The 24,928-nt window shown below is 37.7% G+C and overlaps 1 protein-coding gene across 9 annotated transcripts in view; it reads right to left on the reverse strand.

The window, feature by feature from the left end:
• Positions 1 to 24,928, reverse strand: part of ALS2 (alsin Rho guanine nucleotide exchange factor ALS2) — an 82,926-nt gene that overhangs the window by 15,300 nt on the left and 42,698 nt on the right. For all 9 annotated transcript variants that reach the window (XM_009182792.3, XM_009182795.4, XM_021923880.2 and 6 more), the window contains 13 exons: positions 22,198 to 22,263; positions 16,813 to 16,975; positions 12,596 to 12,727; positions 12,053 to 12,181; positions 11,551 to 11,621; positions 11,058 to 11,124; positions 10,513 to 10,715; positions 10,333 to 10,398; positions 9,204 to 9,302; positions 8,424 to 8,588; positions 7,453 to 7,564; positions 7,168 to 7,245; positions 2,187 to 2,320 (listed from right to left, as the gene is read on the reverse strand). In XM_009182792.3, the coding sequence (XP_009181056.1) occupies positions 2,187 to 2,320; positions 7,168 to 7,245; positions 7,453 to 7,564; positions 8,424 to 8,588; positions 9,204 to 9,302; positions 10,333 to 10,398; positions 10,513 to 10,715; positions 11,058 to 11,124; positions 11,551 to 11,621; positions 12,053 to 12,181; positions 12,596 to 12,727; positions 16,813 to 16,975; positions 22,198 to 22,263 (1,485 nt within the window). The remainder of the gene's footprint in view (positions 1 to 2,186; positions 2,321 to 7,167; positions 7,246 to 7,452; positions 7,565 to 8,423; positions 8,589 to 9,203; positions 9,303 to 10,332; positions 10,399 to 10,512; positions 10,716 to 11,057; positions 11,125 to 11,550; positions 11,622 to 12,052; positions 12,182 to 12,595; positions 12,728 to 16,812; positions 16,976 to 22,197; positions 22,264 to 24,928) is intronic.

The following is a 24,928-nucleotide window of genomic DNA, read 5'->3' on the forward strand; positions in this document are numbered from 1 at the left end:
CTTTCTAACATACAACTGAGAATGCTTTTTTTGTGACCAAAACTGCCAAGACTGATGGTAATTCTATTTTTAAAACACAAAATGAAAATTTTAAAGGACTGTTTTTTAGCTAATTATTGTTTTCTGGATATTAAAGTGTATGGAATATTAAGTACAAAGCAAACCAATTGACTCTGCCTCCTATAATTCCACAGAATTAATTTTTAAAAATTGATTCCTGGCCAGGTGCGGTGGCTTATGTCTGTAATCCTAGCACTCTGGGAGGCCAAGGCAGGCGGAACACCTGAGGTCGGGAGTTCAAGACCAGCCTGGCCAACATGGTGAAACTCTGTCTCTATTAAAAACACAAAAAATTGGCTGGGCGTGGTGGCTCACGCCTGTAATCCTAGCACTTTGGGAGGCCAAAGGGGGTGGATCACTTGAGGTCAGGAGTTCGAGACCAGCCTGGCCAGCATGGCAAAACCCCATCTCTTTTAAAAATACAAAAATTAGCTGGGCGTGGTGGTGCATGGCGCATCCCTGTAATCCCAGCTACTCAGGAGGCTGGGGCAGGAGAATGGCTTGAACCCAGAAGGCGGAGGTTGCAGTGAGCCAAGATCGTGCCACTGCACTCCAGCCTGAGTGACAGAGCGACACTGCATCTCAAAAAAAAAAAAAAAAAGAAATTAGGCAGGCGAGCTGGCCCATATCTGTAATCCCAGCTACCCGGGAGGCTGAGGCAGGAGAATCGCTTGAATCTGGGAGGTGGAGGTTGCAGTGAACTGAGATCACGCCACTGCACTCCAGCCTGGGCGACAAAGTGAGACTCTGTCTCAGAAAAAAAAAAATTTTTAATTTAAAAAATAATAAATAAAAATAAAAATTGATTCCTGTTAGAACAAGGACTTTCTGAACCTTGCACATCTTATAATGAGAATTTAAAATGCATTTCATACTGGGTTCTAAAATACTCTTAAGAATAAACATGGTACAGAAAACATATCCTTAGGAACAAAAAAAACTGAGGTGCTACCAAATATAATGATAAAATTAAAGCTGCAATCAATAAAGAAAAATAGACATATGCCAAAAACTGTCCACTTCTGTGATTGTGCCACATCTAGGGACAGATGGTGGGAGAACAGAGAATAAAGTAAAAAATGCAATGGGGTTGGGCATAGTATACTTAGATTTTCCTTTTTTCCCTCATATATGCAGATTTTACTATGCCACTTGGTGGGTGGGTGTGTGTATGTATATGTTCTTTACTTTTCAAAATCAAGTTGTGTACAGATTCCATTTCAGAATGCTCTTTCAGGCTGGGCACAGTGCCTCACACCTGTAATCCCAGCACTTTGAGAGGCCAAAGTGGGCAGATCACTTGAGGTCAGGAGTTCGAGACCAGCCTGGCCAACATAGTGAAACCTTGTCTCTACTAAAAATACAAAAAATTAGCCGGGCATGGTTGTGTGCGCCTATAGTCCCAGCTACTCGGGAGGCTGAGGCAAGAGAATTGCTTGAACCCGGGAGACAGACACTGCAGTGAGCCGAGATGGTACCACCATACTCCAGCCTAGACGACAGACTGAGACTCCATCTCCAAAAAAAAAAAAACTCTCTCACACGGGGAACTTTCCTTTTAAACATCCATGCTTTAAGGCTTATAATCTAAACCAAGACTATAGACAAGACTATAGATTTAGTCATCTAAAGTAGTGTCAGTTGACAATTCAAGGCGGTTACATCTTGTTTAAAAAAAAAAAAAAAAAAAGACGACGACTTTGGCCAGGTGCAGTGGCTCGTACCTGTAATCCCAGCACTTTGGGAGGCTGAGGCAGGAGGATCGCTTAAGCTCAGGTTCAAGACCAGCCTGAGCAAGCGCAAGACCCAGTCTCTATAAAAATTAGAAAAATTAGAAAAATTTGCCACGCATGGTAGTGGGTGCCTGTAGTCCCAGTTACTTGGGAGGCTGAGGCGGGAGGATCACATGAACCCAGGAGGTCAAGGCTGCAGTGAGCCATGATCACGCCACTGCAGTTCAGCCTGGTGACAGAGTGACACCCTGTCTCAAAAAATAAAAATAAAATAAAATAAAAAAGAAGACTTTAAGAACTTGATTTTGCTTTTAAAATATTAACCAGCTTTGATAAAAGCAAGACAACTCCAAACATTCAGTAATTCATCCAGAATTAACACTAGTTACTCACAAAACTTTAGGTCTGTCTTTATCACTCTCATACAGACTAGGTTTGAAGTAGGTTCCAGTGATTTTTATCCCAGATCCCCATTCTCCACTAAAATAACCTTCAATGTAGTCTCCATTTGGCATAGTCAGTGTTCCCTAGGTAAAGTCAGAGAATAAAATGTGGGGTTAGAGGAAATATATTCAATATTTATTTATTTATTTGGAGACAGAGTCTTACTCTATTGCCCAGGCTGGAGTGCAATGGTGCGATCCTGGCTCACTGCAACTTCTGCTTCCTGGGTTCAAGTGATCTTCCTGCCTCAGCCTCCCAAGTAGCTGGGATCACAGGCGCCCGCCACCACGCCCAGCTAAGTTTTTGTGTTTTCAGTAAAGACGGGGTTCCACCATGCTGGCCAGGCTGGTCTCGAATTCCTCACCTCAAGTGATTCACCCACCTTGGCCTCCCAAAGTGCTGGGATTACAAGCATGAGCTACCACGCCCAGCCCTCAATTTTTAAAATTAAGAGTAAAAAAGCACTAAATGGTTGTTTTCCTTTTCAACTTGCTCTTTACCAGTCTCTAACTCTTTAAATCTCAAACAAAATATGGGCACATGCATGTCTCAAAGAGTATATGAAAATAATCCATGGGTAAAAGAAAAAAAAACACACACAGGGAAAACTCGAAAATATTTTGAACTGTATAAAATGACCATACAATATATTAAAATATAGGGGATGATGTAAATTACAAGCAGTGCTTAGAGGGAAACTTATAGCTGTTAACACCTATCTTTTCAGGAAGATCTTGAATCAGTAATGTAAAATTCCACATAATAAAATTACAAAAGGAGGAACAAACTAACAACCTAAATCCAAAGCAAGAAAGAGGAGGGAAATGATAAAGATTAGTGCAAAAATCAGTAGATGAGATAGAAAACAAAAAATAAAGAAAAATCAATGAAACTAAAAGTTGCTTCTTTGAAAAGATACACAAAATTGACATTTAACTACATTAATCAAGCAAAAAAGAGAAAACAAAAGTTTATAAAATCAAGAGTGAAACAGGTTATTACTACCAGCCTATAGAATTAAAAAAGTTAGAAGGTGCTCTGTTTTGAAAGTGTCTCCTCTAAAATCTGTACTGAAACTTAAACCCTATTGTGATGGTTGTAAGAGGTGGAGCCTTTTGGGAAGTGATTAAGGACAGTGTCCTCATGAATGGAGCAGTGCCTTAGAAAATGGCCAGAGGGTTGGGCGCGGTGGCTCACGCCTGTAATCCTAGCACTTTGGGAGGCCGAGGTGGGTGGATCACAAGGTCAGGAGTTCGAGACCAGCCTGACCAACATGGTGAAGCCCCGTCTCTACTAAAAATACAAAAATTAGCTGTGCATGATGGCACGCGCCTGTAATCCCATCTACTCAGGAGGCTGAGGCAGAAGAATTGCTTGAACCCAGAAGGTGGAGGTTGCAGTGAGTGGAGATCGTGCCACTGCACTTCAGGCTGGGTGACAGAGCAAGACTCTATCTCAAAAGAAAAAAAACAAAAAGAAAAGTGCCAGAGGGAACTATCTTAGGCCTTTCTGACCTTCCATCTTTTGCTATGTGAGGACTCAGCCAAGAAGGCCTTCACCAGACAGGGAATGCTGTTGCCTTGATCTTGGACTTCCCAGCTTGCAAAATTATGAAGAAATAAATTTCCCAGTCTATGATATTTTATTATAGCATCACAAACATGTGAAGACAGAATGGAATACTAAGAGAACAGCTTTATGCTAACTAAGTAGATAACATAGAGAAATAGAAAAATTCCTAGGAAGACAAAAAGTACCAAAACTGACTCAATGAGAAATAGAAAATCTAAATAGACCTAAAGCAAGTAAAAAAACTGAGTTAGAAATTAAAAAGTTTCTCACAAAGTAATGCTTAGGCCCAGAAGACTTCATTGGTGAATTCTCCCAAACATTCAAAGAAGAAATAATAACAAAGCTTCGCAAACTTTCAGAAAACAGGGGAGGAAGGAACACTTCCCAACTCGTTCTATGAGGCCAGAATTATCCTGATATCAAAGACAGACAAAGACATCACAATAAAAGAAAACTACAGACCATTACCTCTCACAAATATGAATGCAAAAATCCTCAACAAAATATTGGCATTAAATCCAGCAACATCAACATATAAAAAAATTATACACCATGACCAAGTACAATTCATCCCAGGAGGGCAAGGTTGGTTTAACATCAGAAAAGCAACCAATATAATACACCATATTAGTAGAATAAACGATAAAAACCACACGATCATCTCAACAGACAATGGAAAAGCACTTTAACAAAAATGCTTTTCAGCCAGGCATGGTGGCTCATGACTGTAATCCTAGCACTGTGGGTGGATTGCTTCAGCTCAGGAATTTGAGACCAGCTTGGGCAACATAGCGAAACCCTGTCTCTAAAATTTAAAAAAAAAAAAAAAAAAAAAAAAATTAGCCAGACATGGTGGCATGTGCCTGTAGTCCCAGTTATTTGGGGGGCTGAGGAGGGAGGATTACTTGAGCCCAGGAGGTTGAGACTGCAGGGAGCTGAGATCACACCACTGCACTCCAGCCTGGGTGACAAAGTGAGACCCTATCTCAAAAAAAAAAGCTTTTCTCTAAAATAGAAAACAATGTAAAGGTGTCCAATCTTAATATTTTCTATTCAACATTCCACAGGAGACTCTAGCCAGTGCAACTGGACCAGAAAAATAAATAAAAGCCTTCCATATTATAAAGAAAGAAGCAAAAATCTATTTACTTTTAGGTGACATGATTCTGTATGCAAGAAATCCTAAGAAATACACACACACACACACACACACAAATACTAACACTAATAAACAAATTCAGCAAGATTTCAGGATACAAGAACAAAATACAAAATCAACTGCATTTTTTTATTATAGCAATGAACAATCTGAAAATGAAATTAAGAAAACAACGCTTCACAAGAGCACCAATAAAATACTTAGAAATAAATTTAACCAAAGAAAGGCAAGATGTGTACACTGAAACCTAGAAAACATTGCCAAGAGAAATTAAAGATCTAAATAGACTGTGAGATGTTCTATGTTCATGGGTTGGAAGAGTCAATATTATTAATACGGCAATTCTCCCCAAATTGATCTATAGATTCAATGCAATCTCTATCAAAATCTTAGCAAGGTTTATTGCAGAATCTTGATAAGCCAGTCCTAAAATTTATATGAAAAGGCAAAGAATCTAGATTCGCCAGAACAATTTTGAAGAAGAACAAATTTGGAGGACTTATATTCCTGATTTCACAACTTACTAGGAATCAATAGTAATCAAGATGGTGTGGTATTAACACAAGGAGAGACATGTTGATCAGTGAAACATAACTGAGAGACCAGAAATAAACACATTTTCTGGTCAACAAAGGTGCCAAGATTCAACGGGAAAAGGTGCTGGGAAATTTGGATAGCCATATGCAAAAATATTAATTTGGACACATAACTCAACCCATATACAAAAGTTATCTTAAAATCAATCACAGACCTAAATATAAAAGGCAAAACAAAAATTTTTTTTTTTTTTTTTTTTTTTTTTAATTTAGACGGAGTCTCACTCTGTCGCCCAGGCTGGAGTATAGTGCTGGGATCTCGGCTCACTGCAAACTCCACCTCCCGGGTTCACTCCATTCTCCTGCCTCGGACTCCCGAGTAGCTGGGACTACAGGTGCCTGCCATCACACCTGGCTAATTTTTTGTATTTTTAGTAGAGATTGGGGTTTCACCGTGTTTGCTAGGATGGTCTTGATCTCCTGACCTTGTGATCTACCCGCCTCGGCCTCCCAAAGTACTGGGATTACAGGAGTGAGCCAAAAGGCAAAGACTTCTTAGACATAACATCAAAAGCATAATTCATAAAATTTTTTATAGAGTTCGTTAAAATGAAAAACTTTTCTATTTCAAAAGACACCATTAAGAAAATAAAAGACAAGTCACAGACTGCAAGAAAATATTTACAAATCATATCTGATAAAGGACATGTATCCAGAATACAGAAAGAATCCTTATAATTCATACAAGAGTACAAACAAAATTTTATAAATAGGCCAAAGATCTGAACAGACATTTCATCAAAGAAGATATATGAATCACTAATAAGCATGTTCTACATCATCAGTCACTAGGGAAATGCAAATGAAAACCAGGATATACCACTTCATACCCATTGGAATGGTTGTAAGAAAAAAAGACTGAAAATCAGAAATATTTTTTGATATGGAGAAATTAGTATCCTCATTGATATGGAGAAATTAGTATCCTCACACATTGCTGATGGGAATGTAAAATGGTACAGACATTTTGGAAAAAAGTTTGACAGTTTCTTAATACATTAAACATCAATTTACCATAAAACCCAGCAATTACACTCTAGGCATCTACTTGAGAAATGAAAATGAAAATATATGTCTACACAAGAAACTGCATTTGAAAGTTTATGGCAGCATTATTCACAATAGTCTTAAGTTGGAAATAACTCGATGTCCATCAACTGGTAAAAGAATAAACAAAATGTAGTTTTGGAAAACTATTCAGTCATAAAAAGGAACAAATACTATACATGCCACAATATGGAAAAAACAAAAACATTATGCTAAGTGTAGGAAGCCACATAGAGGAGATTGCATGTATGATTCCATTTATACAAAAGGCCCAGAAAAGGCAAATCTATAGAGTGATTAAGAGTGATTAGTGGTTGGCTGGGATTGGTGGTGGAAATGGAAGTCACTGAATGAGCAGAAGGGCTTTTCTTGGGTGACGGAAATGTTCTGAAACTGGATTGTGGTGGTAGTTTGTACAGCTATGTTGACTAAAAATCACTGAAATGTGCACTTGAAAGGGATGAATTTTATGGATATATAAATCAGCTATTTTTAAAGTCAAAAAAATTAGTAAAAGAATTTATTAGAGAGAAAAAGAAGAAAGCTAGTTTCCAACCTTTCCACTAAGAGTCCAGTCATCTGAAAATTCTCCCTCATAGATAGTATCATCTTCGGAAAGCAAAACCCCATTTCCCTATAAGAAGAAAACAAGAGAAAAATTACAACACATAAAATAGAGTAACTTAAGAGTGCACGCAGTCATATCCCCAAAGCCTTATGGAATCTTAAAAGAAGGAAAATAGTACTAAGAGGTAGAAACTAATCAAAAGATGACTTAAAAAGTTAGAGACAAAGGAGCTTTAACAAGTTAGTAATAACTACATGCAAATATTCCACTCACCATCATTTTATTAAGGTGAAAGTTGCCCTCATAGTATAATCCAAACTGGGTAACCACCACACCATTCCCTTGACACACATCATCTTGCCACATTCCCATATACTTTTCCCCCCTGCACAGAAATAAAAAGAAAAGAAAAAGCACTGAAGACAAGGATAAAGTAGGGAAAAGACAATTATCACATGGGAGATCCCAGGCATCAACCCTAGGCTGGTATAGATTCCATTTTTCTAGTTAAAGTAGTTAACTTTGTCTCCTCAAATATGGGACAAGGTGAGAGCAAAAGACATCTCACTCAGTAATGTTCTCTGAGGAATTTAATATTGTGGTCTATCTGACACAGATCTGTAGATACCCCAGGTAGTTACTTGATAACTTTAAAATATATAATTTTTAAACAGAAGGCCTAGAATTCAACTCTAAATAATTTCATTTAAAATGTAATAAGCAGAATAAAACCTATGCACAGGTTTTTCTTACACAAAAGTTTGCTAACTTAAAAAGAAAGAGGCTGGGTGCGGTGGCTCATGCCTATAATCCCAGCACTTTGGGAGGCAAAGGCAGGTGGAACACTTGAGGCCAGGAGTTCGAGACCAGCCTGGACAATATGGCAAAACCCCATCTCTACCAAAAATACAAAAAATTAACTGGGTGTGGTGGTGTGTGGCTGTGGTCCCAGCTACTTGGTAGACTGAGGTAGGAGGATCCCTTGAACCCAGGAGGCAGACATTGCAGTGAGCTGAGATCGCACCACTCCAGCCTGGGTGACAGAGTGAGACCCTATCTCAAAAAATAAAAATAAATAAATAAAAGGGTTTGTCATAAAAGAAGGTTTATTTTTCACCTACTCAAACTCAAAGAAATCTTACTAATCTCCATGAAAAAGACAAAATAAGTATAAACTGCTTGTTAAATAATCATGGTACTTAATCATTTGCTTAAACTGTGAGAAAAGAAGGAGAACACTGTACCTAGTGATATCATCAAAGACACCGTATCCTGCTTTCTTATCCGTTACCCACTGGCCAATGAACATACTAGGAGAAGAGGACGTCAATTTCCCACTTCGTAGAAGGCCATGACCATGACGCATATTATCTTGGAAACAACCCTCAAACACTTCACCAGAAGCATAGCTGTGGTTGGAAAGAATGGATAATTACCACATGCACATTGAATTCTGATGCTCATTTTTACAAAGTTTAGAAAATCCAAAACCATACTCAGTCTCACTGGTAGCTATAATTATTTGTTTATATGATTATTTTTCACCAATTAAAAAAACCTTGTTTTTGAATGATTAAAGTTAAAAAGTTAAAGACACCATGGGTGGTATTTTGCATTAACATGGAAAAAAATGTGTTTTTAGTCTCTTATGGGAAAATGAAATAATGAGTTTTTTGTAAGAGGGAAGAATAAAGGTTTTGTCCATTAGAATCAGGTAAATAAAAATAAGATAAATTTATAGATAAGACATATAGGAGTCTCTATGAGAAAATTATGGTTTATAAGGTATATAAAATTTAGATAAGAACTAAATTTAATAATCCAGTATTTTCATCCTGTGATAGATGAGGGGTTGACCTTTAAAAGAAGATCACAGAGAGTTTCAATTTTATTTACTCCTCTAAATTTTATCTATAAGACTAAGCAAAACTTAAACCTTGGAAATTTTGACTATGCAAACATTCAGGTTTACATGGTTATATGAAAAACCAACACCAGTCCAACAGCCTTTCCAATGTCATTACCTGTAGACTCCTTGACCGCACATTTTTCCTTCTTTCCAATGGCCCACATAATGGTCTTCTTTGTTAATTGCCTTGTTTGGGATTCTGTATTCTCCATACCTGCCACGAAAAAGAAAAAATAACAAAAGAATATGCATTTATGACATATTCACCTTTTGTATGTGTATCGTGGTAAACATTTTAACAAGGAAGACAGAGAAAACATTCACCTGTAGGAGGAAAGGGTTAAAACAGCATCTTGGTTTAAGGTGAATCTATAACCTAAGCTGTTTGGCAAGAGGAGTGGGACATCAGCCCCACTACACTAAGATATGGTGTTTTAATACAAGTCCGGTGAAAAACAGAAGACCTGTGTCCTTTGCCTATCTCTGTCACTAATTACCTGCACCACCATGGGGTAAGCCAAGGTATCCAGCTCCTTTATTTAGATAATAAGAGGGGCAACTCAGCAGGTAAATGAGATGATCTAAAGTCCTTCTCATTCTAACAATCTATTAAAAAGAGACTTTAACACATCACAAGAATTTACATGATCACACAGACACACAAAATCACCTACCCAACATTTTTTATACACTAAAATAAATTACTTCCTTAACATTATACAAAATACTGTCACAAACTAATCATGTAAATACATTTCTAGTGTTAGAAAACATGATACATTTATTTTAAAAAGTCATTAGAACATCATTAGGATAATAGAGCACTTGGAAATTTTCTCTTTTAACATACCGCAGAAATTAAAGATGACTTAAAACAACTGAAAGGAAAATTTTTCTCTGTCCTTTGTGTAAAGGGGGACTACTGTCTCAATAGTCCTACCATTAACATGACCAGAGTTCTCAGTCTTCACAACTGAGAAATTATCGAAAACATAGCCCCATTTTAACAGATGGAAGGCTGTGTAATTTGAGGTCACACAGCTATCAAGGAAAATGACCCAGTCTAGGTAAATCAGAGGCTGTACCCCTCACTCCTGGCTCTCTTCATGATCATACATGTGCATTTCTGAAAAATAACAACAAAAATCTACTTTTGTTTGAAAAGCAGCTCTGCATACAAAATAACATAATTTATGACTTTACTGAACTTGAATTTACTATCATATTTTACACAATTTTCTTACCCATCTTCCAAGCCATTCCTGAACATGCCAGAATACATCTTTCCATCAGGCCACTTCAAAACCCCTCTGGAATGCGTAAGCAAAGAATAATGCATGTCAACTAATATTTCAGGTAATCAATACTTTTTCTATCATGTGATGATCATCCTCACCCCAGGTATAAATCTTCAACATTTTCACCTGCCATGAGGCTTCCCTGAAAGCCAGCGTCCATCATAGGTGGCATCCTTTAGGCGAGGATCTTTGTAGAAAGTATATTTGGCACTGCGTGAAATGGGTGGTTCCTGTCTCTGAACACTGCTACCACTTCCATAAGCGGGAAGATCAGACATCCCTCTCAAAGCCTGATCTACAGCTTGGCTTATAGCTCGCAGCCACTTTGTCTAGGAGCAAAAAGTAATGTCAATAAGCTTAAGGCAACAATTCATCAAGCATTGCTTTACACCCTGTTAGTTTTCTTTGGTGTGAATAAATTATTTGCGTCCCATGCTTTTCCTGTTAATAGAGTAATATTGACTGGCTCTTGGATTTCTCTGCTATATGTTTAAAATTAAGTCACATTAAAAAAAAAAAACCAAGAACCTATAGTTTTGGCTTAATGAAGATTTATCAGACAGAACTGTGCATCATTAGTCAAGCAAGAACAATTTATATTTCTTCTTTATTACACAAGAGGCAGAAAGAGCCAGGGTGAAGATTCAAAGAAAATACCATAATGGACTAACCTTTTCCTGGGGTGTAGATGAAATGAGAGTAAACTGCTCCTCAGGTGTGGTTATCTTTAAGCCATTCCTAAAACGTTCACAAGGACAAATACCAGTAGGTTTAACAAGCTGTCGTTACAGTATCAATCCTCAAATTTGAAAAGCAACCTCTTTATTTCAAGAGGAGCAGAAGTCAATTAATGTAAACGCTTGTTTGGTTTTGGGTCCCACCATGGTGAAAAGAACAAAGAATTCTCTGCTCTGTGTTGAACGATGGGGATGTGTGCAATGAAGATGCCTTTTCATCACCTGATTGTGACTTGCCATGATCTTTGCAACAGGCCATTTTATTATCAATAGACTACTTTACTGTCTAATGTGCTGGGAGGTGGGTCTCGTTATGCAGAATGGGGAGACTGTCTCCCAAGTCCTCCTGAGCCTTTTTTCACATTTAAGGAAGCAACCTGGGTAACAGACTTGGACGGGGTAGAGTGGGGAGGGGGGACACACTTACACACCACCAGCTTCTTCAGACAGTGGCTCTGCCCACAGCGTGGCCAGAGGGAAAACATGGTGTGTGGAGAACTGAAACAGAGAACATGGAGGCACTTTTATGAAAGCCCATGTAGACCTTGGGGTCTCTGCCCATATCCCCTTCATGTCATTAACCCACATGGGCCCTGCAGTCGCTGCTGCACAACCCCTTGAAATAGTTAAGTCCATGCAGGTGCCACCAATTCTGCCACATTGTCCCCATAACACAGCTAACCCAAAGGGCCTTGCCATCTCTGCTGCAGGGCCCCTTTCACATGGCTGACACTCATTCTCAAGCTGGAAACTTCAGAAGTTCTCTGAAATCCAGTGCATACACAAATCCATGCTGTAGCTGAACAGTCTCTTTTAGTCAACAGTTTCAGTTAAACTCACACTAGTTTTGAACATAAACTGATAGTATAGTTAAAAAGGATAGGATTCCACCTTTCAGGGATTCTTTTAAGGTAAGGAATCCAGCCTACCTGGGCATGGACCAGTGCATCATTAAAGAGAATGAACCAATTCACAGAAAACCTCCCAGCATGCTGCAGAGACAGGGCTCGGTTACTGCTCTCACACAGCAGTCGACGCTCTGGCTTCCTCAAGGAGTCCTGGAATTAAAGACAAATATAATACTAAGTGAAACAATCAAAATCATTTTAACATGCAAAGAGAAAATAAAACAGACACAAATCACGTTTAAGGGAATTTGGTGGTCATAGCTTAGCGTGGTGTAAAAACTAAATTTATATGGGATCTAACCACTTCACAAAATCAGAGCTCAAAGGAGATTGAAAAGAAGACAAAAACAAACTAAAGGTGAGTAAGTCTTCAGAGAGGATTTCTAGAAATGAAATGAGAGAAGGTATTTAGAGTACCCATTGGTATGGTCCTTAGACATTTTAGGAAAGGGGTCATTAAAATGTTATTGCCATAAACAAGTGAGGAACAGAGAAAATGATATCAATTGTTATCGAAACAGTTGCTGTTTGCTAGGGTAACAAATGACAATTGGCACGGCTTACCGTCATTTTTCCGGGGAAGGTCTTCCAGAAGCCCAGTGTGTATTCTGCCTCCTTCCTCTTCCTGCCGAGATGGAGAGCAAGACACTCATAACAAGAACTGGAATCCTGCAGTTTCTGATATTCTGGAGATGCCTACAGGGCAAAAATTAAAGAGGAAAAAAAAAGAACATAAAATCATTATCCAGAATCTGTAGCCTCAGTCTGCTTTAGATATATAGCATTAAATGTAGGGGAAAATTTGGCCCAAGAGCATAAGTAGCACATTGCAGGAGACTGGGAAAAGGAGATTGGTCTTAGAAAAATTCTACTACATAAAAATACATATGAAATAGGGGAATAATTCAGGGGAGAGAGACAAAACCCGGCAGTTACTGAGGAGAGCAGCAGAGACCCCAGGATAGGGCAGGAGTTCTCAAATGTTTTGGTCTCGGGATCCCTTTATTTTTCTTATGTGGACTGTATCTATTAATATTTACCATATTAGAACATAAAATTAAGAAATGTCAAAAGCTTTTATTAATTCACTTACAAAACTTTTTTAGTGGCAGGGCTCGGTGGCTCACGCCTATAATCTCAGCACTTCGGGAGGCCGAGGCAGGCGGATCATGAGGTCAGGGGATCAAGACCATCCTGGCTAACAGTGAAACTCTGTTTCTAATAAAAATACAAAAAATTAGCCGGGCGTGCTGGCGGGCACCTGTAGTCCCAGCTACTCAGGAGGCTGAGGCAGGAGAATGGCGTGAACCCAGGAGGCGGAGCTTGCAGTGAGCTGAGATGCGCACTCCAGCCTGGGCAACAGAGCAAGCCTCCGTTTCAAAAAAAAAAAAAAAAAAAGTTTTTAGTGAGAGAAGTGGCAATGGTCCACATTTTTTCTAATCTCTTTATTATCTGGCTTTAAAAATGACAGCTGGACTTTTATATCAGCTTCTGCATTTACTGTGTTATATGTTGTTTGGTTAAAACCTATGAAGAAAATCTGGTCTTATAAAGGTATATATCTGGAATAGAGAGAAGCATTTTAATAGCCATTTCAAATGAATGTGGATATTTTCCTTTGATACTACATTAAAACTTGCTAAGTGGTAGATTCTTAAAGAGAGCTGCAATGCGGAATCTAAAACCACAGCCATGAGCTTTTTGTACGCTGAGATGTTAAAATCCAGGGGTTCATCGCGCTCTTTGAATGCGTCTTTTACCATCTATGACTTTGTACCATCTATGATTGTGGATTGGACATATAGAAAATACTGCTTGACTGAATTATGCAGATTTTCCAAATGTTGACATCTTTCTTCTACAACATCAAAAATCAAAGGATCATAGAACCACCAATCTCATGAGATAAAGTCCTAAGTATCAGGAAACTGTCACACTCACAGTGGTAGATTCATCTCTAACATTCTAATTTTTGCTTAAAAGTTGAGATTTTATGATTGGCAACAAATACTATCATTTGTTCCCTTTGAAATGACAGGTTCATTTACTCATTTCTGAGAAAATATCTGCCAATATCCAAATCTGAAAAATCAGTTTATCTGTCAATTGTCTTTTCAAGTTGAAAGAAAAAAAAAAAAGCAACCCATTTATTTCAACAGGAGCTCTCAACTCAACAATCACAATCATGCTTTTTCTTGAAAAACCACCACACTTCAGCATGCAGCAGAACTGCTTTACATGTACTTTGCACGTCACCACACGTAATAGGACATTCTTAAGTGAAATTGTATTTTAACTGCAAGTGCATGGCAATGAAGAATGCAATGACTACTAGTATAGACTGGTGCCACTGCCTTGATTCCTACCAAGGAGCCAGCAGTTTTACCCACCTTAACTTCTGCACTATCAATGTAAATGACAACACAGTGGAAAAGGCAAATATCTTAGTACTGTCATGAAAATAGTTTTGACCTTGTGAACCTCTTGAAATGGTCTTTGGAAGCCCCAGGGGTCTGCAAACCACGCTTTGAGAACCAACTACTGGGATGGGTGTAACTGCTATGCCATGTAGTGAGGGAGCAGAAGGTAAGATCGAAGGATGATCTCTCACATTCATGAGTTTACTTGCCACAATTGTGAGAGTCACTCATTTTCATTTTTTCCATTCACTTAAGAAACATTTAATGAGTATCTACCACATATGAAACATTCTGCTAGAATGCTAGGGAAAAAAAATAAGGCATGATCTTTGTACCATAATTAGGCAGACAAGATAGAAAAATGTACCAGAATAATGCAGTGGTTTTGTTAACAGGTTATATACCATAAAAGACAATCTAGAAAAGTAGGTTAAGAGAACAGATTCTGGAACCAGAGCCTGGATATGAATTGTAGCTCTGCCAGTTCTCAGCTGTGTCTCAATTCTCTCATCTGTAAAAGGCTGATGATGAAATAGGTATAATAATAATGCCTACTTCACCGAGTTGATGTGGGGATTAAATGAATACATATAACTTGCTTAGAACAGTGCCTGGCATATGGAATTCATTCAATAAATGTTAAGTATTATTATTATTTTTATATGGAGACATTTAAAAAATACATATATGTGTACACACACACGATGTCAAAGGTGTGCCTTAGACTTACTCAATTATAATGTATAGTGATGGAATACGGGCAGGTTCGTTTTGAAAAAGCTTCCACAGTTGATTTTGACCCCCTGTGATGAGGATAAGGGCCACTGATATAACATGAGAAGTGAATAATGGAAAGTGTTAGCAAAATAGAGTAAATAATCCTTCAGAGATGGACAGGGGAAAGAGAACCAACATAGTCAAAGAGGGCTTTATTTTCATGATAAAATGACTTTTGTCCCAGAATGAGGATGGGAGTGGGAGTGTTTCAGGAAGGAAATATAAAGCACATGAAAGCTACATCCAGGAAAACTGAACTCTGACTCTGAACAATTCTAAGCTGATCTGGTAGGAAACTTTTTTGTTGATTGAGGCCATATTGGGGTGAAAGCTGTATCTCATTGGGATATTTGATAGGTCAAACCTTCACAGCTAAAGCTAGATCAGTTTAAAGATCTTGTAGGTCTTTTCTTTAGTCTAGTTTTAAAGTCAAAATCAGACTAAAGAAAAGACCTACAAGATTACAGTAGGCTCAGCTGTAGAAAGCCTACATCAATCAGTTCCTGGGTCACTCTGAGGGGTGAAATCTGTTTAGATCAAGAGACAGACCCAGAGATTAAGAAGATTCTAAACCTATAAGGGGCCAGTATGTTGGCTCATGCCTGTAATCCCAGCACTTTGGGAGGCCGAGGCAGGCCAATCACTTGAGGTCAGGAGTTCGAGGCCAGCCTGGCCAACATGGTGAAACCCCATCTCTACTAAAAATACAAAAAAAAAAAAAAGTAGCCAGTGTCATGGCACATACCTGTAATCTCAGCTACTCAGGAGGCTGAGGCATGAGAATTACTTGAACCTGGGAGGTGGAGGTTGCAGTGAGCCAAGATTGCGCCACTGCACTCCAGCCCCAGTGACAGAAGGGGACTCTGTCTCAAAAACAAACAAACAAACAAACAACAACCAAAAAAACCTATAAGGGACTTTGGAGTCATTATAATTTATCTAGAGCCTTTCAGGGTAGAAACAAAATGAAACCACACATTTCGATGGTATTTGAAAGGTGAATGTCTCAGAACCAGCTTTAACATACATCTATATCCTAGTGTGGTGCTAACTTCCTAGGGTTCCACCTAACTAGTTTTATATAGGAGTGGACTAGTTAACATTTGAGAAAATCCTGTAACACTGATTCCTCTCAGCATTTGCTAAGGTAACCTAAACACCTGGTATAAAGTCTAGCATGAATCCAGGCCAGTTAACACCCCTGCCTTACAGGTGTGTGCCCTTATACAGAAAACCAGGGCTTTGAAGAGCTCTGTTTAACTCATAGTCAGCATGCATCCAATAAATTTTGACAACTACTGAGTGAGTAACATCTGATAGAGTCTCAACTTTAGACAAAGTTTCATAAAATGAATACAGTTTATTCATCTTGATAAGGTCCTAAAAGGAAACTGAATCCACAGAAAACTCAATTTATCTACAGTCATACTTTCCTCTATCATTTCCCTGAAGAAAATTAAATTTAATTAGACACATGTAAATATTAAATTACTGGAGTTCCAGATCTTGTGGTGGCATAATCCATATAAACAACTATGATCCTTGGCTTTCCAAATGTCCAAAGAGGTATACATGGGAGCTTACCACTTCAAAACAAGTAGCAAGCTTTAGCAAAACTTTTGCATAATTATGAAGTCGTCTGATTGGCAAGAAAAACAAAGTATTCAGTATTTCCATCAACTGAGTGTTTTCATCATTCACTTCTGATAAATCTTGCAACAGCTCTTGGTTTTTATTTAGGAAATCACTAGAGGTAGAGGAAAACAAAATTAGTTAATCCTTTTTGAATTGGAAATATGCATGATATTAAATAAAACATTTCACTAGAAAGTACCTTTCAGAATGCACATTTTTAGCTGCTATGAAAGTAGAAATACAATGAAATAAGCCAGATATAATTAAAAGAATTTCCCTATCTATAAGATAGGATTTTTAAAGTATAAAAAGTAGCAAATGGTAGCAATACAAATGGTTAATCACAGGCTTGTGCCTATGTTCCAGGAAATGAATCATGCATCCCACAATTTAAGGTGAATAATCAGAGACCAGCTGACACCATTACCTGTTAATTTCAAAGCCAAAAGTTACAGCAATAAATGGCAAGACTAATTGCTCTAGGCAGCTGTGCTAAATAGAAACACTGGAAGAAAAGCGAAGCTCCTTGCTCCAACAGAATTAGTGTGGATATTAAAACACTTCTAATTTCTTCTTTTTTCCTTCAATTATGAGTTTATTATAGGAAAGTAATAAAAAGCTGAAAGAACTAGTATTACAGTTAACAAGAAACAATAAAGATGATTATATGTGATGATTTCAATGCTGATATCTTCAAAAGCATTTCAAACTGAAGCCAAAAATTAGTTTTTAATATTCAGTTTTTTATAAATTCATCGTTAAAATTTTATTCCAAATTTTAATGCTGATCAATAACCCATTAAGGCTTAGCTCACCAAACCAAAATACTTAATGGTAAAGCAGTAAGAGTTGGTGAGCTGGGTGCAGTGGTTCATACCTGTAATCCCAGCACTTTGGGATGCCAAGGTGGGTGGATAGCTTGAGCCCAGGAGTTTGAGACCAGCCTGAGCAACATAACGAACCCCTGTCTCTACAAAAAATACAAAAATTAGCCAGGCATGGAAGTGTGCACCTGTAGTCCCAGCTACTCAGGCGGCTGAGGCAGGAGGATCATTTGAGCACAGGAAGTGGAGGCTGTAGTGAGCCGTGGTTGTGCCACTGCACACCAGCCTGGGTGACCAGCTTGTCTCAACAATAACAACAACAAAAAAGATCTTAGATAGAGTGCCCAGATTTTATTTATGTTTGGCTTGTGCTAATGTTCTTACTTTGTTCTCCATGTTCTACTGCAGAGACCAGCTGAGGACTTATTTAATTCTATACAAGTGTTCTGCTTTGACCTGCTCCTGAGAGGCGGAGGTAAGATATAGTGAACACAAACTCCCTTGGACCGTATTTCTCCTCAATACCCAGTACCCAGTCTACAGTAGACCAGAAATGTTCCAACTCTTGTGAACTCCACTACTTTCCAGGACTCACTCATGTCCTTACCTACAGTCTTCCCCGAAAGAGGACAAGCTACACTCCTAAGAAATCTGAACCAGAAATCATCTCTGATCAGCTTATCTTTTCTAGGGAGTTTTTAATCTAATAGTGGCAATATTACTTTTTCCTTATATGGCAAGGTCTATACTTTTTACTCAGATTTTTAAAATAAAAATATTAAAGGTAGAAACAACCTAAGTGTCCATCAGCAGATGAACTGATTGATAAAATGTAGTAGTGTGTACATATAAGAGAATATTATTCAGCCATAAAACAGAACGAAATTTTGACGTATGCTACAACATGAATGAACCTTAAAAATACTATGCTTAAAGAAATAAGCCAGACACAGAAGGGCAAATAAATACATGATTCGACTCATATAAGGTACCTAGACTAGTCAAACTCATACAGAGAGGAAGTAGAATAGAGGTTACCAGAGCCAAGTAGACAGGGAGAGACAGTATGGGAGGAGTTATTATTTAACATGCACTCAGTTTTTCTTGGGGATAATGAAAAAATAGTGATGTTATACAATACTGTGAATGTATTTGATGCCCCTCAATTGTACACATACTAGTGTACAATTAAGATTAAAATAAATATGACATTACATATATTTTATCACAGTTAAGAAAAAAAACTTGCATAATAATCAAACCACCAGGCAAGCCTGATGTGAGCAGCTGAGTGATAAATCAGATGAATGATAAGTGCTTGCACATCATCATCCAAGATCCACTAACAGCCATGTGGGCACCCTAGCTGTGCTCTAGACATTCTCAAACTCTCCTCTGAAAATGAAATCTTTAAGGTAATTTTAACTATTGACTTTGTAAATAGAAATGGGAAAAAGTTGTCAGTGCTGCCTTTAACTATGTAAAACCCAGGCTCTGGGCATGGTGCTGTGCAAAAGGCAAGAGGCTTTCAACTTATGTCATCTCATTTTCCTGTTCTAACAAGGTCAGTTCTTCGGTACTGTGAATCTGACTCAGAAATACTAGAGGAAGGTCAACAGCAGCAGAATAAGGAACCAGGGTCAGTAATTGCTGTAGCCCTTCAGGAAGCCCAGAAGCTTTCCATTTAAATTGTCACAAGTCTTCATCTATCTTTTGCATCTTCCTGTAATTAAACTTGTTTTTCTTTAAGCATTACTATTTGAAAAATAACTATTGCATTTTCTCTCTGCTCCATTTAATTATAGGTTTGGGTACAACCCCATTTTCTCCTATTTTCTTTGGCTATGATTCAGCATTTCACCAACATTATAGGTTAACTAAGCTATTTTAGTCATTATAATAATGAGATTTAAAATAATAAATATAAAATCAGTAATTACAAATCTAAACTTGTCAAAACCAGAAGTTCTCAAATGTAAACAACAACAATAACAACAAACAATAAGTCCATCCATTTGCTCCTTATAAGAAATATACCAAAACAATGTAGACAGGCTGAAAGTAAAAGAATGGAAAATGGTGATGTATTAAGATCAAGAATTTTAAAGTTACTACACAAGGTTAAAGACATATTCTTGAACCTGTCATTTTAAAAAATAAAGGCCAAACTCCTATATTTTGGAAATCAACAAGCGTGTGAGTCCAAGGATTCATAATGGAAGTTAGAAAAATACATCCAAAAATATTTAGAACTGAATGACTATAAAAACAAAACATATCAAGACTTGTAAGATTCAGCTAAAGCAACAATTAGAGGGAAATTTGTAGCCTTAGATGGCTACATTAGAAAAATTTTAAATTTGAAAAATGAATGAACCAAGTGCTAAACTCGAAGTTGTAAGAAGTTAACAGGTGAACAAAAAGAAAGAAGGAAATAAAAAACAGAAATTAATGAAATTTTTTAAAAGGGAAAGAAATGATTCCCTAATTTTTGAAAAAATTAATTAAAAAAGTAGTAAACTGCTGACAAGACTGATAAAGATAAAAAAGATAAAAGGCCCAAAAATCGTAAGAATGAAAAATAGGGGGTACAGCTACAGTTATTCTGGTGTAATCATCTTAAGACTATGGTAGGAACATTATGCCAATAAACTTTAAAACACGGGTGCAATGAACAATTTTCCAGAGAAATATAAATAACAAAAGCCATAAAAAGAAATAAAGACCTGAAAATACCTATTCATTAAATCAGTAAAAACTCCCTACAGCAAACGTCCCCATGAAGCCCAGATTATTTTTACAGATGAATTTTACTAAATCTTCAAAGTACAAATAATTCCTACTTCATATAAACTATGAACTTCCAGGAAACAGAAAAGGAGAAAAAGCTCCTCCATATCTGTGAGTTCCAAATCTGTGGATTCAACAACCTCAGACTAAAAATATTTCATAAAAAAATTATGTCTCTACCACTTTTTTGTCATTAATTCCTAAACAATACCATATAACAACAATTTATATAGCATTTATATTTTATTAGATGTTATAAGTAATCTAGAGATGATTTAACACATATGAAAGGATGTGTACAGGTTATATGCAAATACTAAGCCATTTTATATCAGGGACTCGAACATCCTTGAATTTTGGTTTCCTTTGGGAGGTCCTGGACTCAATCCCTCATGGGTACTAAGAGACAACTGTATAAGCAAATTTATTTCAGCAATGTATTAAAAAATTAATACATAGATTACTGAATTTTGGAATTTGGAAACGCAAAGATATTTAACATTATAAAAATCGCTTCCTCTACAACTTTTAGAAATAGGGGCTTTTTAACCCTATAAATTGTATCTACCAAAAACCTAAAGTAATCATTTTTAATAGTGAAATATTAAAAGTAGTCCCATTAAAACTAGAAATGAGATGAGATGGTTAGCATTCCTTCTATCAGGATAAAAGATCAAAAGCAAACACGGGGCTGGGCGTGGTGGCTCACACCTGTAAGCCTGGTACTTTTGGAGGCCAAGATGGGTGAATCACTTGAGGTCAGGAGTTCGAGACCAGTTTGGCCAACATGGTGAAACTCCGTCTCTACTAAAAATACAAAAATTAGTTGGGTGTGGTGGTGCACACCTGTAGTCCCAGCTACTCGGGAGGCTGAGGCAGGAGAATTGCTTGAACCCAGGAGGTAGATGTTGCAGTGAGCCAAGATTGTGCCACTGCACTCCAGCCTGGATGACAGAGCGAGACCCTGTCTCAAAAAAAAAAAAAAAAAAAAGCATACATGGTAAAACATTAACGTCTGCTAAATCTGGGTGGTGAGTACATATTTAAAGTATTTTCTATTAAAATACAGAATTTTTGGCCTGGCACAGTGGTGCATGCCTGTAATCCCAGCACTTTGGGAGGCCGAGACAGGAGAACCACTTGAGCCCAGGAGTTCCTAACCAGCCTGGGTAACACAGTGAGACCCTATCTCTTCTATTTTAAAAAGAAAAAAAAAGTTAAATACAGATTTTTTTAAAACCTTGGCTTTGTTGCTGGGTCAACACTTGTTGAGAAACTATCCGTTTGGGATTATTGCCTTGTGTAAGGAGCTTTTAAATTATTTACCCAGAAGCTAAATGCAAATACTTTCTATCTGCGCAAACACTTTTTTCTGTGTATCACCACATACATTATTTGTTCCTCTCCAGTGAAAGAGAACATTACCATTTTTCAGATGAGAAAACACTAGGCCTACTGAAGTAAAGAGAGCTGTCCAAAGTCTCAGGGATAGCACAGAACCTGAGCCTATTCATTCAGTGCTTTTTCAATGGCATACTACTTACAATGACAACCAGCGGTTAATAGTACCTGTCCTTTGTAAGACTTACTTCAAGTTTATATTTTGATTTGTTTGGTAAAATGATGAAGTCAAAGCTTTCCCTGGGCACTTGAAAACACAGAGCACTATAAAACATGATCTTTGGTTGAGAGAACAACTGGAAGGTGTGGGTTTGCTTACATGGCAGGCTTAGCAAGAAGCTGGAATCCTCCCATAACCAGGAAATTTGTAATAGATGTGCAATACCTTGAGCAGAAAAGAAAACACATGTACGTTAGCTGAAATGTAAATTAGTTCTTCAGTTTCCAAACACATACCTGGAATAGATAATTCTTGATTATTTCACCAACGAATTTCAGAAGTTTTGTGATGTCAACATTTGTGAAGGGCAGGTTGTGTAATAATTACAATAATGGAGGTAAAGGGAGGGGTAGGGGAATTCCAGCTTAGTAAAGATGGTAATATAAGGCTGGTCACATTGGCTCACACCTGTAATCCCAGCACTTTGGGAGGCTAAGGTGGGAGGATCGCTTGAGCCTAGGAGTTTGAGATCAGCCTGGGCAGCATGGGGAAACCTGACTCTACAAAAAAATAGAAAAATTAGTTAGGCATGGTGGCACATGCCTGTAGTCTCAACTACTTGAGAGGCTGAGGTGGGAGGATCCATTGAGCCTGGGAGGTTGAGGCTGCAGTGGGCTGTGATTCCAACATTGCACAGCCTGGGCGACAGGGTAAGACTCTGTCTCCACAAAAAAAAAAAAAAAAAAAAAGATGGTAATAGAAAAGGAAATTTTAAAAACACCTAAAGCTATGCAGAAAATGCAGTAATTTACTTGGTATCTACCAAGCAATATCTATTATGTGGTAACTTAATTAACACACTTGAGAAAACATAATTAAAATAGTTGAATTTAGAATGAAAATTTTCTCTAATCTTCACTTCAGGTTTCCCAATTAAGAAATGACAGTGAAGGCCGGGGGCGGTGTCTCACTCCTGTAATCTCAGCACTGTGGGAGGCCGAGGCAGGTGAATTACCTGAGGTCGGGAGTTTGAGACCAGCCTGGCCAACATGGTGAAACCCTGTCTCTACTAAAACTACAAAAAGTAGCTGGGCGCGGTGGCAGGCGCCTGTAATCCCTGCTACTTGGGAGGCTGAGGCAGGAGAATCACTTGAACCTAGGAGGCGGAGGTTGTGGTGAGCCAAGACCGTGCCATTGCACTCCAGCCTGGGCAACAAGAGTGAAACTCCAGCTCAAAAAAAAAAAAGAAAAAAGAAAGAAAGAAATGACAGTGAAGGTAAGAAAATATGTTAAAAGTGGTTGAGTCAGTGTTAGAGAATGTTGATTAAATATTGATATACTGCTAAAGAACAAGTCTAGTTATACTGCTTTGAGCCTTGTACATTTCTTGTACACACCTGGGCTGGCAAAGGGAATCAACTGACTTTGAGGAAGAAGGGAAACTCCAACTAAAATTAGCCTACAGTACCGTACAATTAAATATGGTTATAATGGTTAATTTTATGTGATGTGTATTTTATCACAACTAAAAATAATTTTGGCCAGGCACAGTGGCTCACACTTGCAATCCTAGCACTTTGGGAGGCTGAGGCAGGAGGATAACTTACACCCAGGAGTTTGAGACCAGCTTGGGCAACATAGTGAGACCCCTTTCTCTACAAAAAATAAAAAAAATTAGCTGGACATGCTGGCATGCACCTGTAGTCCCAGCTTCTTGGGAGGCTGAGGTGGGAGAATCACTTGAGCCTGGGAGGTCAAGGCTGCAGTGAGCTGTAATGGTGCCACTGCACTCCAGGCTTCAATAACTTTAAAACTATTATAAAAATAATTTTAAAGATTCATACATAAACCCAAATATTTTACTTGCCCCATCTATAGGAATAAAACGTTATATTAAAAAAAAAGCCCAAAATATCTAAACAAAAGCATTTTTAAGCATAAGGCCTAAAGTACCAGAGAAGAAAAAGAAGTGAAGTAGAAGTATTATGAGATGAATTCCAGTCAAAAAATGAAAATTATACCAGTAAAAGCTGGAATCACAAAAACAACAAAATCTAGTTTTAAAAAAGAAAACTAGTAGTAAGTTCTATTATTTTTATTTTTCATTTCTGAAAGATGATGTGTTAAAAGACTCAAACCAGGATATTTCCTCTTAGACAACAGCTTCAAATATTTTCAATTTTGCTTAGAATTAAAATAGCATCCAACTATCTGCACGTATTACATAGGTTGGAAAGGAAATACACTAAGAAGATAAACAGTGGTTAGTTCTGGTGGTAGGATTATGGGTGATACTTGATTATCTTTATTTGTGCAGTTTTCAGTAATAGACACATGTTATTTATGTTATAAATAATCAAAACACCAACAAAACATGAACTCCGTGAGGGCTGGTGCTTTTTGCAGGCCCCATGGTGTGCTGCTGTGGGCTTGGAGCTCCCCGCAAATGCCTGGCACTGAGTGGGCACTCAGTGTTTGCTGGATGGTTGAGGTGTGAATGAATAGAGAACAAAACCTATACATACTTCAGATCAAAGCATAACCTAACATACATTAAAATAACACTTAAATTATGCCTCACATCATCATATCAAAATACAAGTTAAGAAAAGGTAAGAAACATTTTAAGTTACATTTTCAAGTACACTTGGGATATTTTACTTGAAAAACATGCAAAGAACCTTGAATAACTATTCTAGGTTTTATTAAGAAAAAACATCTTCGAGTTAAAAATAGTTGGATCTTTTAAAACTTCCATCTACACAAAAGTAAAAAGCAGACATCAGAACAGCTCCATACTTACAGTCAGCAGTTGGTCTTAAAATAATTTGTTTAGTTACTAATTGCTTCAAGTTTTAGTACAATTTAGTTAAGTAAACAAAATTGTTTC

The sequence above is a fragment of the Papio anubis genome, chromosome 10, assembly GCF_008728515.1.
Source record: "Papio anubis isolate 15944 chromosome 10, Panubis1.0, whole genome shotgun sequence".
NCBI lineage: Eukaryota > Metazoa > Chordata > Mammalia > Primates > Cercopithecidae > Papio > Papio anubis.